Source organism: Bombina bombina, chromosome 1 (genome assembly GCF_027579735.1).
Source record: "Bombina bombina isolate aBomBom1 chromosome 1, aBomBom1.pri, whole genome shotgun sequence".
In the NCBI taxonomy this organism is placed as follows: domain Eukaryota; kingdom Metazoa; phylum Chordata; class Amphibia; order Anura; family Bombinatoridae; genus Bombina; species Bombina bombina.
Window position 1 is genome coordinate 972,758,593 of NC_069499.1, and position 18,074 is coordinate 972,776,666.

The following is an 18,074-nucleotide window of genomic DNA, read 5'->3' on the forward strand; positions in this document are numbered from 1 at the left end:
ACTGTAAGAGCTGTATTTTTTATAACAAAAAAATGGAGAGAGAAAGGAGATAGAAAACTCCTAGAGTTTGAACATTTGTCCAACAGGGTATACTATAGAATATCAGCTGTATACAAACATTTGTTTCAACATGTATACTTTCAATTTTATTCTAGCACAAGCCATAGAATAGTTTACTCAAAGGGATCTTAAACCCAAAATTGTATTCCCCATGAATTGTTTAACTACGCATAATTAAAAAAAAAAATCCAATGCACTTTGCATTATTTATTTTGCCAGCTTTTCCTCTAATTTAACTTTGAAACTTTTAGTGTTTCCAATCCCCACAGAGGCTACATAGTGATTGGAATGATATGTGCAAACTCATTTATAATCTGTCTGTAATCTGACACAGCAAGGGAGATAAGATAAACAACATTCAAGAGGCTTTTCAAGGGGTATGTCCTGTGAACATAAAAAAAAATAGTATATATTTTGTAATCAAATGACATTTTGACTAACAAATGTACAATGTAAATGCTGTTTTTTTAAACTTTGCAGATCAGTATTGATTGGTAGAGACTGTCTGTCAACCAAACAAGTGCATGGCATGTGTGCACCAGTCAGAGGCTACATGTGAACTGTGTGCATTAGCGTGTCACTCTCAGGCAGTAAGGTATCCAACATATGAACACTTTCTTTCTGAGAATTAGACCCCAATACACAGGGAGGAACAGAAGCTGGTTACACGTATTGCAGAGCCAGAGATTAAAGGGACAGTCAAATCCAAAAAAACGGTCATGATTAAAAACATAATTTATGCTTACCTGATAAATTCCTTTCTTCTGTTGTGTGATCAGTCCACGGGTCATCATTACTTCTGGGATATAACTCCTCCCCAACAGGAAATGCAAGAGGATTCACCCAGCAGAGCTGCATATAGCTCCTCCCCTCTACGTCAGTCCCAGTCATTCGACCAAGAATCAACGAGAAAGGAGTAACCAAGGGTGAAGTGGTGACTGGAGTATAATTTTAAAAAATATTTACCTGCCTTAAAAACAGGGCGGGCCGTGGACTGATCACACAACAGAAGAAAGGAATTTATCAGGTAAGCATAAATTATGTTTTCTTCTGTTATGTGTGATCAGTCCACGGGTCATCATTACTTCTGGGATACCAATACCAAAGCAAAAGTACACGGATGACGGGAGGGATAGGCAGGCTCATTATACAGAAGGAACCACTGCCTGAAGAACCTTTCTCCCAAAAATAGCCTCCGAAGAAGCAAAAGTATCAAATTTGTAAAATTTGGAAAAAGTATGAAGCGAAGACCAAGTTGCAGCCTTGCAAATCTGTTCAACAGAGGCCTCATTCTTAAAGGCCCAAGTGGAAGCCACAGCTCTAGTGGAGTGGGCTGTAATTCTTTCAGGAGGCTGCTGTCCAGCAGTCTCATAGGCTAACCGTATTATGCTACGAAGCCAAAAAGAGAGAGAGGTAGCAGAAGCTTTTTGACCTCTCCTCTGTCCAGAATAAACGACAAACAGGGAAGAAGTTTGACGAAAATCTTTAGTTGCCTGCAAGTAGAACTTGAGGGCACGAACTACATCCAGATTGTGTAGAAGACGTTCCTTCTTTGAAGAAGGATTTGGACACAAGGATGGAACAACAATCTCTTGATTGATATTCCTGTTAGTAACTACCTTAGGTAAGAACCCAGGTTTAGTACGCAGAACTACCTTGTCTGAGTGAAAAATCAGATAAGGAGAATCACAATGTAATGCTGATAACTCAGAGACTCTTCGAGCCGAGGAAATAGCCATTAAAAACAGAACTTTCCAAGATAACAATTTCATATCAATGGAGTGAAGGGGTTCAAACGGAACACCCTGTAAAACGTTAAGAACTAAGTTTAAACTCCATGGTGGAGCAACAGCTTTAAACACAGGCTTGATCCTAGCTAAAGCCTGACAAAAGGCCTGGACGTCTGGATTTTCTGACAGACGCCTGTGTAACAAGATGGACAGAGCTGAAATCTGTCCCTTTAATGAACTAGCCGATAAACCCTTTTCTAAGCCTTCTTGTAGAAAGGACAAGATCCTAGAGATCCTAACCTTACTCCAGGAGTAACGTTTGGATTCACACCAGTATAGGTATTTACGCCATATTTTATGGTAAATCTTTCTGGTAACAGGCTTCCTAGCCTGTATCAGGGTATCAATAACCGACTCAGAAAAACCACGTTTTGATAAAATCAAGCGTTCAATTTCCAAGCAGTCAGCTTCAGAGAAGTTAGATTTTGATGTTTGAACGGACCCTGTATCAGAAGGTCCTGTCTTAGAGGTAGAGACCAAGGCGGACAGGATGACATGTCCACTAGATCTGCATACCAAGTCCTGCGTGGCCATGCAGGTGCTATTAGAATCACTGATGCTCTCTCCTGTTTGATTTTGGCAATCAATCGAGGAAGCAGCGGGAAGGGTGGAAACACATAAGCCATCCCGAAGTTCCAAGGTGCTGTCAAAGCATCTATCAGAACCGCTCCCGGATCCCTGGATCTGGACCCGTAGTGAGGAAGCTTGGCGTTCTGGCGAGACGCCATGAGATCTATCTGTGGTTTGCCCCAACGTCGAAGTATTTGGGCAAAGACCTCCGGATGAAGTTCCCACTCCCCCGGATGAAAAGTCTGGCGACTCAAGAAATCCGCCTCCCAGTTCTCCACTCCCGGGATGTGGATTGCTGACAGGTGGCAAGAGTGAGACTCTGCCCATCGAATTATCTTTGATACTTCCATCATTGCTAGGGAGCTTTTTGTCCCTCCCTGATGGTTGATGTAAGCTACAGTCGTGATATTGTCCGACTGAAACCTGATGAACCCCCGAGTTGTTAATTGGGGCCAAGCCAGAAGGGCATTGAGAACTGCTCTCAATTCCAGAATGTTTATTGGAAGGAGACTCTCCTCCTGATTCCATAATCCCTGAGCCTTCAGAGAATTCCAGACAGCGCCCCAACCTAGTAGGCTGGCGTCTGTTGTTACAATTGTCCAGTCTGGCCTGCTGAATGGCATCCCCCTGGACAGGTGTGGCCGATGAAGCCACCATAGAAGAGAATTTCTGGTCTCTTGATTCAGATTCAGAGTAGGGGACAAATCTGAGTAATCCCCATTCCACTGACTTAGCATGCATAATTGCAGCGGTCTGAGGTGTAGGCGTGCAAAAGGTACTATGTCCATTGCCGCTACCATTAAGCCGATCACCTCCATGCATTGAGCTACTGACGGGTGTTGAATGGAATGAAGGACACGGCATGCATCTTGAAGCTTTGTTAACCTGTCCTCTGTCAGGTAAATCTTCATTTCTACAGAATCTATAAGAGTCCCCAAGAATGGAACTCTTGTGAGAGGAAAAAGAGAACTCTTCTTTTCGTTCACTTTCCATCCATGCGACCTTAGAAATGCCAGAACTAACTCTGTATGAGACTTGGCAGTTTGAAAGCTTGAAGCTTGTATTAGAATGTCGTCTAGGTACGGAGCTACCGAAATCCCTCGCGGTCTTAGTACCGCCAGGAGGGCACCTAGAATCTTTGTGAAAATTCTTGGGGCCGTAGCCAATCCGAATGGAAGAGCTACAAACTGGTAGTGCCTGTCTAGGAAGGCAAACCGTAGATACCGGTGATGATCTTTGTGGATCGGTATGTGAAGGTAAGCATCTTTTAAATCCACTGTGGTCATGTACTGACCCTTTTGGATCATGGGCAAGATTGTCCGAATAGTTTCCATTTTGAACGATGGAACTCTTAGGAATTTGTTTAGAATCTTTAAATCTAAGATTGGTCTGAAAATTCCCTCTTTTTTGGGAACCACAAACAGGTTTGAGTAGAACCCTTGTCCTTGTTCCGACCGCGGAACCGGATGGATCACTCCCATTAATAACAGATCTTGTACACAGCGTAGAAACGCTTCTTTCTTTATCTGGTTTGTTGACAATCTTGACAGATGAAATCTCCCTCTTGGGGGAGATAATTTGAAGTCTAGAAGGTATCCCTGAGATATGATCTCTAGCGCCCAGGGATCCTGAACATCTCTTGCCCAGGCCTGGGCGAAGAGAGAAAGTCTGCCCCCCACTAGATCCGGTCCCGGATCGGGGGCTCTCGGTTCATGCTGTCTTTGGGGCAGCAGCAGGTTTCCTGGCCTGTTTGCCCTTGTTCCAGGACTGGTTGGGCTTCCAGCCTTGCCTGTAACGAGCAACAGCTCCTTCCTGTTTTGGTGCAGTGGAGGTTGATGCTGCTCCTGTTTTGAAATTCCGAAAGGGACGAAAATTAGACTGTCTAGCCTTAGCTTTGGCTTTGTCTTGAGGTAGGGCGTGGCCCTTACCTCCTGTAATGTCAGCGATAATTTCTTTCAAACCGGGCCCAAATAAGGACTGCCCCTTGAAAGGTATATTAAGTAATTTGGACTTAGAAGTAACATCAGCTGACCAGGATTTTAGCCACAGTGCCCTACGTGCCTGTATGGCGAATCCTGAGTTCTTAGCCGTAAGTTTGGTTAAATGTACTACGGCCTCCGAAATGAATGAATTAGCTAGTTTAAGGACTCTAAGCCTGTCCATAATGTCGTCTAGCGTAGATGAACTAAGGTTCTCTTCCAGAGACTCAATCCAAAATGCTGCCGCAGCCGTAATCGGCGCGATACATGCAAGGGGTTGCAAAATAAAACCTTGTTGAACAAACATTTTCTTAAGGTAACCCTCTAATTTTTTATCCATTGGATCTGAAAAGGCACAGCTATCCTCCACCGGGATAGTGGTACGCTTAGCTAGAGTAGAAACTGCTCCCTCCACCTTAGGGACCGTTTGCCATAAGTCCCGAGTGGTGGCGTCTATTGGAAACATCTTTCTAAATATTGGAGGGGGTGAGAACGGCACACCGGGTCTATCCCACTCCTTAGTAACAATTTCAGTTAATCTCTTAGGTATAGGAAAAACGTCAGTACTCGCCGGTACCGCAAAGTATTTATCCAACCTACATAGTTTCTCTGGTATTGCAACGGTGTTACAATCATTGAGAGCTGCTAAGACCTCCCCTAGTAATACACGGAGGTTCTCCAATTTAAATTTAAAATTTGAAATATCTGAATCCAATCTGTTTGGATCAGAACCGTCACCCACAGAATGAAGCTCTCCGTCCTCATGCTCTGCAAGCTGTGACGCAGTATCAGACATGGCCCTAGTATTGTCAGCGCACTCTGTTCTCACCCCAGAGTGATCACGCTTGCCTCTTAGTTCTGGTAATTTAGACAAAACTTCAGTCATAACAGTAGCCATATCTTGTAATGTTATCTGTAATGGCCGCCCAGATGTACTAGGCGCCATAATATCACGCACCTCCCGGGCGGGAGATGCAGGTACTGCCGCGTGAGGCGAGTTAGTCGGCATAACTCTCCCCTCGCAGATTGGTGAAATTTGTTCACATTGTACAGATTGACTTTTATTTAAAGTAGCATCAATACAGTTAGTACATAAATTTCTATTGGGCTCCACCTTGGCATTGGAACAAATGACACAGATATCTTCTGAGTCAGACATGTTTAACACACTAGCAATAACTTGCAACCTGGTTATAATCTTTTTTAGCAAAAACGTACTGTGCCTCAAAGAGGTACTTAAACGATTAAATGACAGTTGAGATAATGAACTGAGAAACAGTTATAGCATCAACTTTAAAACAACACAACTTTTAGCAAAGGTTTTGTTCCCATTAGTAAGATAACATAACTAATTTGACATAAAAATTATTGAGTAACGTCTTTATCCACAGTCAATATAAAAAATTCTCACAGCTCTGCTGAGAGAATGTACCTCCCTTCAAGAAGTTTGAAGACCCCTGAGATCTGTCAGAGATGAACCGGATCATGCAGGAAAAATAATAATAGCTGACTGGAAATTGTTGATGCGTAGCAAAGAGCGCCAAAAACGGCCCCTCCCTCTCACACACAGCAGTGAAGAGAAACGAAACTGTCACAATTCAAAACAAACTACTGCCAAGTGGAAAATAAAGCCCAAACATTTATTTACTCAGTACCTCAGCAATGTAAACGATTCTACATTCCAGCAAAAACGTTTAACATGATATAATACTTATTAAAAAGATTAGTGACCTTTAACAGAGTAGTTCCGGTGAAGTACCATTCCCAGAATACTGAAGTGTATACATACATGTCATTATAACGGTATAGCAGGATTTTCTCATCAATTCCATTCAGAAAATAAAAAACTGCTACATACCTCAATGCAGATTCATCTGCCCCTGTCCCCTGATCTGAAGCTTTTACCTCCCTCAGATGGCCGAGAACAGCAATATGATCTTAACTACTCCGGTTAAAATCATAGTAAAAACTCTGGTAGATTCTTCCTCAAAGTCTGCCAGAGAAGTAATAACACGCTCCGGTGCTATTATAAAATAACAAACTTTTGATTGAAGTCATAAAAACTAAGTATAATCACCATAGTCCTCTCACACATCCTATCTAGTCGTTGGGTGCAAGAGAATGACTGGGACTGACGTAGAGGGGAGGAGCTATATGCAGCTCTGCTGGGTGAATCCTCTTGCATTTCCTGTTGGGGAGGAGTTATATCCCAGAAGTAATGATGACCCGTGGACTGATCACACATAACAGAAGAAATAGGGCATGTAAACAACTTTTCAATGTACTTTTATCACCAATTTTGCTTTGTTCTCTTGTTATTCTTAGTTAAAAGCTTAAACTAGGTAGGCTTATATGCTAATTTCTTAGACCTTGAAGGCCACCTCTAAACTGAATGCATTTTGACCACTAGAGGGCGTTAGTTCATGCGTTTCATTTAGATAACATTGAGCTCATGCACGTGAATTTACCGAGGAGCGAGTACTGATTGGCTAAAATGCAAGTCCGTCAAAAGAACTGAAATAAGGGGGCAGTTTGCAGAGGCTTAGATAAAAGGTAATTACAGAGGTAAAAAAAAAGTATATTATTATAAATGTGTTAGTTATGCAAAACTGGGGAATGGGGAATTAAGGGATTACCTATTTTTTAAAACAACAAAAATTCTGATGTTGACTGTCCCTTTAATGTAGTTATGTGACTTAAAGGACAGCAGGACTTTAATTATGATCTGCAGCCTGGTGGTGGCCAGCAGGTCACAAAGGGTCTGATGAACTAGGAATCCGATTGTCCTATGTAGGTATTTGGCTGTTAAAAGTACTATATAAACAGGGGTCTGACCTGACGTCTAGTGTGGACATGGGACTGACAAGAGGAGTTGGACTGAGCAGACTGGGCTAACACTATAGTTGCTGGGACAAGTTCTCATATATTTTGCAAACTTTTTAAAATGGAACACAGAAACAGTTAAAGCTTCTATACAGAACAGGAAGAATGCAACAAACAATAAAACTTGCTTGTGAAAAACATACATACATGGTTGAAGGTTTTGTACTATATTAACTCAGAAACAGATATCTCAGGAACCATCTCAATTAAAATGTTTATTTCAAACAAACTTATATTTACCCACAATTATTCTTGCCTGGCTCCTCAATATTCTAGCTGGCTCATAATTCTAGTACAGATTTGACAGCTTTTTCCATTCACTACATATGAGGCCAAATTTACTCAAAACAAATGTTTACATGTATTCTGTACTCTGCTGAGCGGGTCTGTTTTGTTTTTTTTACACAGCGCATCGGGCCAGCTGTATAGTCACAGCCCAGCCCGACCGCACCATAACACTAAGTGCAGCTCGCTCCTGCTCTGTCTGAAAGCAGGAGCGAGCTGCACTGTGTATAATGGCGTGGTCGGGCCGGGCTGCGACTATACAGCTGGCCCGATGCGCTGTGTAAAAAAAAAAACAGACCCGCTCAGCAGAGTACAGAGAGCGGGTCTGAAAAACAGACATATTTTAAAAAAAAATTAAAAGGGAATAAAAGGGTTTATAACGATAACACTAAAATAATGTTATATAATTCTGCACTATGTGCAGAATTATATAACATTATTTTTTAGGTTTACTGACACTTTAAGTCATCAGTTATTAAAAAAAGGTTGCTAAAATAACCCTGACTGTGCTTCAGTTTGCTAAACTCAGCGGCCCCGGCCGCCCATGGCACATCGCTCTTCTACCAATGAGCTTGCGTTTGCACCTCTAAATCAATAGCCGGGCTAGCATACAGTACACTGTGAGATGACACGCATGGCTATTGGTTTAGAAGTGCAAACGTCACCTCATTGAAGGAGAATGATGTGCCATGGGTGGCCGGAGCCACTGAGTTTAGCAAACTGCAGCACAATCAGGGTGAGTTTAGCAACCTTTTTTTAATAACTGATGACTTAAACTCCACTTTATTTTTAGTTCAGCACCTTTTTTTTTTTTTTAAATAACTGATGACAACCTACACTTTATTTTTAGTGATGGTAAATCCTAAAGTTTGTTAAATGCTAGGATTTACCATAACTTTAAAAACATTTTAGTCTAGCACTTGAAAAAAACTGTCTTGTCAATATTTTTTCCTCTTAAAGGGACAGTCTACACCAGAATTTTTATTGTTTTAAAAGATAGATAATCCCTTTATTACACATTCCCCAGTTTTGCATAACCAACACAGTTATATTAATATACTTTTAACCTCTGTGATTACCTTGCATCTAACCCTCTGCAAACTGCCCCTTTATTTCAGTTCTTTTGACAGACTTGCAGTTTAGCCAATCAGTGCCTGCTCCCAGATAACTTCACGTGCACAAACACAGTGTTATCTATGTGTAATACATGAACTAACACCCTCTAGTGGTGAAAAACTGTTAAAATGCATTCTGAAAAGAGGTGGCCTTCAAGGTCTAAGAAATTAGCATATGAACCTCCTAGGTTAAGCTTTCAACTAAGAATACCAAGAGAACAAAGCAAAATTGGTGATAAAAGTAAATTGGAAAATCGTTTAAAATTACATGCTCTATCTGAATCATGAAAGTTTTTTTTGGCCTAGACTGTCCCTTTAATTAGCTGTACCAGTTACACTAAAGTATATTTAAAAACAGAAAAAATATATATATATAAAAACAGAGAAAAAAAAAATATTGGAAAAGTCTCTTAGGCTGCATTCTATGAGTATGAGGATATAAAACCACCTACTTACACTGAACAATATACACAAACACACACGTTACATACATTATATACATACACACACACTTTTTGTGCATAACTAAGAGTTCTCATCCCCCCAAAAATTGTGAATTGTTCTTCTGGAAAGCATCAAATGCACTGCTGTCTCCTGTGTTTTATAATACAAACAAAATGTGTACCAACATGCATTACCCCCATATAGACTCCTGATTGGCTGACAGTGGCTAATACACAACAAAGTACAATATCATGGTTGTGTAGATTTTGGATGCCAGTGAGAAATCATGGCAGCCTGTTATCCATCACTCCTAAAATGTTACTTCTAGCTGCCCTTTTTAATTATTCTACATATGTAACTGTAGAGGATTTTTTTTTATTGGTTCCAAAACAGTGTGTAAAAGGCTGCTAAATATTAACCCTTTGAGTGCTAAGCAATTTCCCCCCTGGGTGCTAAGCTGATTTAAGTTTTTTTTAGAATATCTTTTTCGTATTCAGATCCCAAGACTTACACCGTTGGAAAGGTTAGGCGATTACCTTTCCAACGGTGGGGCTTGGGGGTCTTTAGCTGCTTAGATGCCTGAGAAACAGGCTTCTAAGCAGCATGCCCCCTTTCCCTATACTTGTCATTTTCATTTTTAAATAAAGTTGTGCGGTGACGTCATCACAGAAAACGTGAAGCCCCGGCAATGCCTGTCACTATACAGGCCCGATCGCCGGGGTAGGAGCCCAAAGGTGGGAGAGTGCTAGCAATGGCTCTGAGCCATCGTTAGCACCTGAGTAGGAAATTCCGCGACAGCTCAGAGCCGTCGTTAGCACTGAGAGAGTTAAAGGGACAGGGAACCCCAAAATTATCTCTTTCATGATTCGGATAGAAAATACAAAATTGAAACAACTTTCCAATTTACTTCTATTATCAATTTGCTTCATTCTCTTGTTATCCATTGCTGAAGTAACAGCATTGCACTGCTGGCAGTTAGCTGAACACATCTAGTTATCCAATCACAAGAGACAAAATGTGTGCAGGCACCAATCAGCAGCTATCTCCCATTAGTGTAGAATATGTGCGTATTCTTTTTTAACAAGGGATACCAAAAGAACAAAGCACATTTGAAAATGGAAGTGAATTTTAAAGTTTCTTAAAATGACATGCTCTGAATCGTGCAAGTTTAAAGGGACATGAAACCCCAATTTTTTTATTATTATTATTATTATTATTTAGATAGAGCATGCAATTTTAAACAACTTTTCAATTTACTTCTATTATCTAATTTGCTTAATTATCTAGGTATTTGTTGAAAAAACAGCAATGAACTACTGGGAGTTAGTTAACGTACTGTGTGAACCAATAGCATGAGGCATATATGTTCAGACACCAATCAGCATCTCCTGAGCCTATCTAGTTATCCTTTTGAACAAGGGATACCAAGACAACAAAGATAATAGATGTAAATTGGAACATTGTTTAAAATCACGTATTCACATGCTCTGATTCATTAAAGAAAAAGTGTCCCTTTAATTTTGACTTTCCTATCCCTTTAAGCATGGCACCTAAGTTTTGAATCTTGCCCCAAGAACTCTATCACTTTAAGGCAAGGATACAAAAATTAAAAATAGAGTGTGCATAAGCAATATCAGATAACATTTCCAACAAAAACTTGTAAAAACAAATGATAGAACTTAAACTGAAGGAATAACATAAGAAATTAGGCATCTCTTCACCCGCAGCCCTGCTTTACTATTTTTTGCATCTGTACAATTCCTGTTACACACTGAAAAACATCTTGATTATTACAGTAACAGTGTGTAGAAATTGGAGGGAAAACACCATGGGGGAAGGGTATGAACAGAAAACTATTTGTGATACTTATAAGAATGTCAGTTTAAAAGTTTATAATACTAAAAGAAAAACCTAAATAGCATTCTTTTCTGGCCCCCTGAGATTTGCATTTCAGCTGCGTGCCCTAACTAGAGTCAATGACATGATAAAGGTGACTTTACAGCTTTTTTTTTTTTAGCCATATTAAATTTCTGTAATTTAAGAGACAATTCAATATACTGATGACATTAACCTGTAGCACATTGTTTTGTTGTTATTTGGAAGAGACAGGGTTTTTTTTTGTTTTGTTTTTTAACTAATTATCATTTCACACTATATCGCTGTAAAAAAAAAAAATCAAAGACATATATGGTTCGTATATTGGATATGTAATTATGGTCAAATCCAATAAAGATAGAAATATATATACAGGTAGCCCTCAGTTTACGCCAGGGTTAGGTTCCAGAAGGAATGGTTGTAAATCGAAACCCAGTTTATAATGTAAGTCAATGGGAAGTGAGGGAGATAGGTTCCAGACCCTTCTCAAAATTGTCATAAGTAACACCTAATACATTATTTTTAAAGCTTTGAAATGAAGACTTTAAATGCTAAACAGCATTATAAACCTAATAAAATAATCACACAACACAGAATATATAATTAAACTAAGTTAAATGAACAAAAACATTTGCTAAACAGCATTATAAACCTAATAAAATAATCACACAACACAGACTTCACTTGCATTTTTCTACAAACCGTTCTTTATAAATCAGTCCAGATTGGAATGCATAGAGACAGGAAGATCTTGTTCCTTTGAAATCTGCTCGATAGCTCAGGTCTGGGTTAAACTGATTAATTTCAGCTCCACCTACTGGCTATTTTAATAAATGCAATGCTTCTCAATAGCAGTCACATGACTGGAAAAAAAAGGTTGTTATTCTGAAACGGTGTAAATTGAACCGTTGTAAAAACGAGGGCCACCTGTATTTCTCCCCAGGACTTTAATGGGTGTAGCGCACAGCTAAAATTATAGCTACAAATAAGCTAAAATCAGCTAATTTTAAATTGTTTCAATGTTTATTGCTAAATTTATTTTAAATTATTCATGTAATTTATGCTGTGGATAGCAGAAAATGCTATCTTTTTAGAAATGATCACACTGCCCCCACCCAGCTACTTTATTATACCACCCGGCTAGCAAAATTTTCTGTAGAGAACACTGTGTATATGCATATAATTATTGGGTGTGTGAGCGCGCGTCATGATTCTTAAAATGCTACTTCTTATTTCTTTACTTTTGACTGTTGGACATATAGCCCCAGGACTGTTTTAAATGGGCACACCACCTGGCTGATTTTACTGAACACCCAGCTAAAATTTAAGTCAATATGAAGATAAAATTTGGGAATATATAATTTTGCAAATAATTACACTGCTCCCACACAGCTAACAACATTTTCTCTGGAGAACACTGTATATTCATAGACCAGCTAATAGTTTAAACATTTGGTTAACCCAGGCATAATTAACAGAATAGCTAGTTAAACTCTTCACATTTTTGTATTTTGGACCCTTCACAGACCTGACTAAACTTTGAATGGGTAGACACAATGCTTCAGGTGTTAAAGCATAAAAAGCATGCCCTATGCCATTAAAATACCACTTTATGAGCCTAGTTTGGCAATACTAAGGGGCAAAAGACTACTGCATATTTGTTATGACAGCTTCAAAAGGGGATTGCTCTGCATCAGTACAAATTAAACTAACTTTCAACTAAACTCTACAACATGAAATTATTTTGAAAACAATCGTTCATCCCTCCTCTTAAAAACAAATCAGGAGGGGTGCGAGTCTGACCTCTCTGACATAGGTCGCTACTACTACTATTTTGCATGTTATTCACTCCCTGTGCTCTGATCTGGTTTACCGTTTTTTGTGTTAAAGGGACAGTCAACTCCAAAATTGTTATTGTTTTTAAAGCTGCAACAACTAAACGGCATAATCGATAATAATAGATTATGAAAATAGTTGTCAACGAATCTCATAATCGATTAGTTGGTTTGCAATTAGTTGGTCTGTGCACAGCATCAACTGCTTTACTCCAATGAGTTTATGCACATGGTATTGTGTTTTATGGTTATGCCCTTAGCCTAAAGGATGTCTACAAACATTTATTTTTCACTTTTTCAGGACACTATCAGTTTCTTTTTAAGTTTACAACTACTCCTGTCTTATGTGCAACCCAGAAATAAAATAGGAGTCATAATTTGTATTGTTTATATTAAATCAGGCGATTTGGGACTGTGCTTTGCATGATATAGTGCCGAGCTTGTTATTTACACCTAGCCCTAGATTGATGGCATTTTATGAATTTATGTCACTAATAACCGTTTTCACAATTTTAGCGGATCACTTGCTATTGCTGATTATATGTACTCTATAGATAAATGTGCAAGGCTTTGTCCTGTTACCGATATATAGTCTTTAGCCCTTTTGCCTTTTTTTTATATGTTTTTAATTAATTGGAATATGTACCAAATTCAAGCTCTGTAAGTATATATCTGTTGTTTTATGAGTGGACTAGATATTTTTCCCCTAACCTTATAGCTGGTTGTTTACCATTGCATATAGATATTCAAGATATTTTTATGTCAGAATGAAGACCCGGCTTACTTTGTTAAGAGACCCCTTGCATTGGTGGAGAGCTAACAAAGATATAGCCCACCTTGGTAAAATTGGCAAAAACCCTACTTATGCATCTCAGGCACCTCTTTTCTGCTGCAGGCAAAATAGCTTGCAAAAAAGAGAGCCAGCCTCAGCCAGGAGCATGTGCACATATTGACATTTTTGCATTTCAATGCAAAGTTTCTGAAAGAGTGAATAACAATGTTCTAAACAGTGATAGTCTACCTATTACTAGTTCTACCACTTTTCAAACAGTTTGTGGTTTTGTTTTGCTTAATTATAAAAATTTGTTCTGCTGCTTAAAAAATTGGACCAACAGTTGTGTTAATGTAAAGTTTTAGTCTGAAGTTTATATTTATAACACTAAGTATATGGATTTTAATTTTAAATATAGGAAAACATTTATTTATTATCCGATTAATTGAAAAAATAATTGTCTGATTAATAGATTATGACAATCGTTAGTTGCAGCCCTAATTGTTTTAAAAAATAGATAATGCCTTTACTACCCATTCCCCAGCGTTGCATAACCAACAGTGTTATATTAATATACTTTATAACATTTAAACCTCTAAATTTCTGCCTGTTTCTAATCCACTAAAGACAGCCTCTTATCACATGCTTTTTTATTAGCTTTTCAAAGCAGGGAAGAACTAGTTCATGTGAGCCATACAGGTAACATTGTACTCACACACGTGGCTTGTGGCAGACACTGCACTAATTGAATAAAATGCAAGTCAATAGATAATAACTAAAAAGTCATGTGATCAAGGGGCTGTCAGAAAAGGCTTAGATACAAGGTAATCACAGAGGTAAAATTAATAACTAACTAATGGTTATGCAAAACTGGGAAATGGGTAATAAAGGGATTATCTATCTTTTTAAATAATAAAAAAAAAAAAAAATAGTTGACTGTCCATTTAACCCTTTCGTGACAGGGTTAAAGTGCCTACATCGGAACAACTGTTCCGATGTAGACAAATTGAAACTACGCGATCGTGCATACGATCGCGAGATTTCAATTATTGGATCGCATCTGGGGGGCGTCCCTACAATCCTAGGAACGCCCTCCAGACCGCGATTAAATCCTTGAAGCACATAAGGCTTCAGGACAGCCGTTAGTTATGACGTTCTATTCCGTCATAAAGGCTTTAAAGCCCAGTCTAATTATGACGGAATAGAACGGCATAACGGCTTTAAAAGGTTAAGCAAAGGTCTACTGTTTTCTATAAAATAAGGCATGCATCACTTCCTTGTGAAGTCAGCTGATGACAAATTGTATAATCTAACAATAACAAAAGTATAATTTATATTCTAAACAGATTTAAAGGGACAGTAAAGTCAAAACTAAACTTTCATGATTCAGATAGGGCATGCAATTTTAAACAACTTTCCAATTTACTTTTATCATCAAATTTGCTTTGTTCCCTTGGTGGTATTTTTGAAAAGCTAAACCTAGCTAGGCTCAAACTGATTTCTAAACAGTTGAAAACCGCCTCCTATCTCAGAGCATTTTGAAAGTTTTTCACAGTTAGACTGTGCTAGTTCACATGTGTCATATAGATAACATTGTGCTGACTCCCGTGAAGTTATTTAGGAGTCTTCACTGATTGACTAAACTGCATGTCTGTCAAAGGCACTTAGATAAGGAGGCTGTCTGCAAAGGCTTAGATTATTATTATCATCATCGGTTATTTGTAGAGCGCCAACAGATTCCGCAGCGCTATAATACAGATACAAGGTAATCACAGAGGTAAAAAGTATATTAATATAACTGTGTTGGTTATGCAAAAATGGGGAATGGGTAATACAGGGATTATCTATCTTTTTAAATAAGAACATTTTTGGTGTAGACTGTCCCTTTAAGAATGAAATTAAGTTGCAACAAAACACACATATATATATATATATATACATATATATACATATATACACACACACACATACACACACATATACATACATACACACACACACACACACACACACACACACATACACACTAAAACACTGACAATCAATCCTTTTAACTTTGGAATACTCATTAAAATGTTACACTATTTTTTTTAATAATTGTGACATTGATGTAACTGATGGCCACTTCAAAATTAAGTTCTCAAAGAAAAACATAAAGGTCTTTTAAATTTACACTCAAAAGCTATGAGAGAGAAACATGCTACATATTCACAGTAACTGTACCACTTAGATAACAAAAATGTAGTATAATAAATCCATCTCTCCCTTGAAGGGTTACTGACATCTATTAACCATAGAAAAGAGAAATAACTTCATATACTTACAAGATTACCTTGACAGATAACTGCATAAAGGAAGGTAGGATCATTCAAAGTAAAAAGTGGTGAGCTTTGTGAAGTTCTAAAACCCCAAAACTAGCTTACTTGTAGTTTTGATTTTAGACAAACAAAAACACTGGTCTGTTCAACACATAATTCACACCAAGTATTTCAGTAAGCCACAGAAAGTGCAGTAAAATTACGTTCAGTCACTTGCTTAAAATGTATCAGAGCAATGAGTTTCTGACACTGACTATTGCTTCAAAATACCAAAACAGAAGGAACTACAGGAGGTGTGTCCCTGTTCTGACAGTTCTCTCATGCACTTGATCTAGACTAAAACATTTAACTTACCTGGAGGCAGCTGAAAGTTCTGGATGTTAGGAGAGTTCTGAGGAGGCTGAGGCACCCGCGGAGCTAGCATAGGAGGGTTTATAGTTGCCCTAATGCCACCAGCAGGTGCTGTAGGAGTCCTTGGCAAGCTGGTAGGCACAGTGCTGATTGTAGCTTTGCCTATTCCTACAGGAGGGCCAGGGGTAGAAACAGTCCCTCCAGGCCCTGGATGCCCAGCTTGCATAGTCTGACCAATCACCATATTGCTAGAGTGAGGCTGGCTCTGCGGAGGGGTCTGGATAATAGTTTTAGGGGACTCAGACTTGATTGCCTGGGTAGAGGCTGGATTGGGCTGGCTGTTCATTTGCAAAGTTACTCCAGCAGATGTTGGCAGAGGAGAATTAATCACAGTATTACTGCCATTCTGGGTGGCTGGCGTCCCCTGATGCACCAAAGGTCTAACCAGAGCTACAGTTGTTGGAGGCCCTGCCATACATGTAGGGGGACCAGTTGCTCCTGCAGTGGATGTAGAAGAAGAGGAAATGACAGAGGCAGACACATTGGTGGTTCCAAGAAAAGAAGTTTGTATCACTGTATTAACTCCTCCACCCTTTGTGACTGAAACTGGTCCATTGTTTACAAGAGTGCTTGGGTTGCTATTTCCATGGAAAGGGGTTCCATGGCCAGGAGGTCCATGAGAATTCATTAAAACATTACTCCCATTAAGAGTCTGCAGGGTGACATTCTTGCCATTCCCTGAGCTGTGGTTGGGCAGGGCAGTTGTCATGGTGCCGAGAACCCCAGCTTTAGCCTGATTAAGAGCCCCTGATGCTTCAGGTCCAGCAGACTGGGCTCCATCCGGCGGTGCTGTGGTTTGCTGTCGACTGTTGTTGATAACACCACCTTGCACTCCAGGTGCCCCTGTAAGACATTAAAATGTTAAAATGGGTACGACAATTAGAGAAAAACAGTCATGACACACAAATGAACCGTTCACAATTTTCAACAACTCCCCCTTTTCACTGACCACCTGTTTCATTTTTATGCAAAACTTTTTCAACAATACAATCCTGTTAGTTCTACGTAGCTCCTTTTAAATTATCACCAACAGCATGGAAAGATTCACATTTTAGCTCCTGATAGACAAATGGATGCCAGTACGCATGTACACCTCATTCACAAAGTGACAGCAAACTTTCAACATGCCAAGCACAGTCACGTTCTGCATCTCACAGGGAATTTCTGCAAATATATAACACTGCTTTAAATACTAATACACTAAACTTGTGCTTTTAGTTCAGTCTTAAAAGTACATATGACAGTTGTGTAATTACAAATAACTGGCTGTAGTGGGATAAAAGAATTAACAACTATATCACTTTTGGCAAAATCAACCAGCAGTTTTGTTTTTTTAATGTGGTCTTGCAGTGAACACACGAGAGCAAGAGAAGGAAACTTCCTTTATAAAAGTCACACTTTATAAAGTAAAGTTCTGCTGAATCATACATAAAAACACAAGTCTGTACTATATACCTAATCATAACAGCTCAGAGCACCTTGTGTCCTATGTCATCATGGTCTGGAAATCAGTATCACATCTTTAGTAATACCATCTGGACTAAAATAAATGCCTGACAGCCACTTTACCTATCATCCCAATGTTAGTGGTATCAGAGTCCCTGTACAGCCTTTGACATCTCTCAGAACCTTAGTGCACACTAATACTATTACAGGGAATCATGCACCCCCTGCCAGGTGCCCGAACCAGCAAAAGAGTCTCGCTCACTCCTAATAACCCATGGCTCTTCAACTCAC

The 18,074-nt window shown here is 39.1% G+C and overlaps 1 protein-coding gene across 1 annotated transcript in view; it reads right to left on the reverse strand.

Annotated features, from left to right (window-relative positions):
• The window catches only part of TAF4 (TATA-box binding protein associated factor 4), a gene marked incomplete in the record, with an annotated part of 557,264 nt that overhangs the window by 538,910 nt on the left and 280 nt on the right, over nt 1-18,074 (reverse strand). Inside the window, 1 exon segment of the mRNA XM_053705882.1 lies at nt 16,281-17,180. Coding sequence (XP_053561857.1) covers nt 16,281-17,180 — 900 coding nt within the window.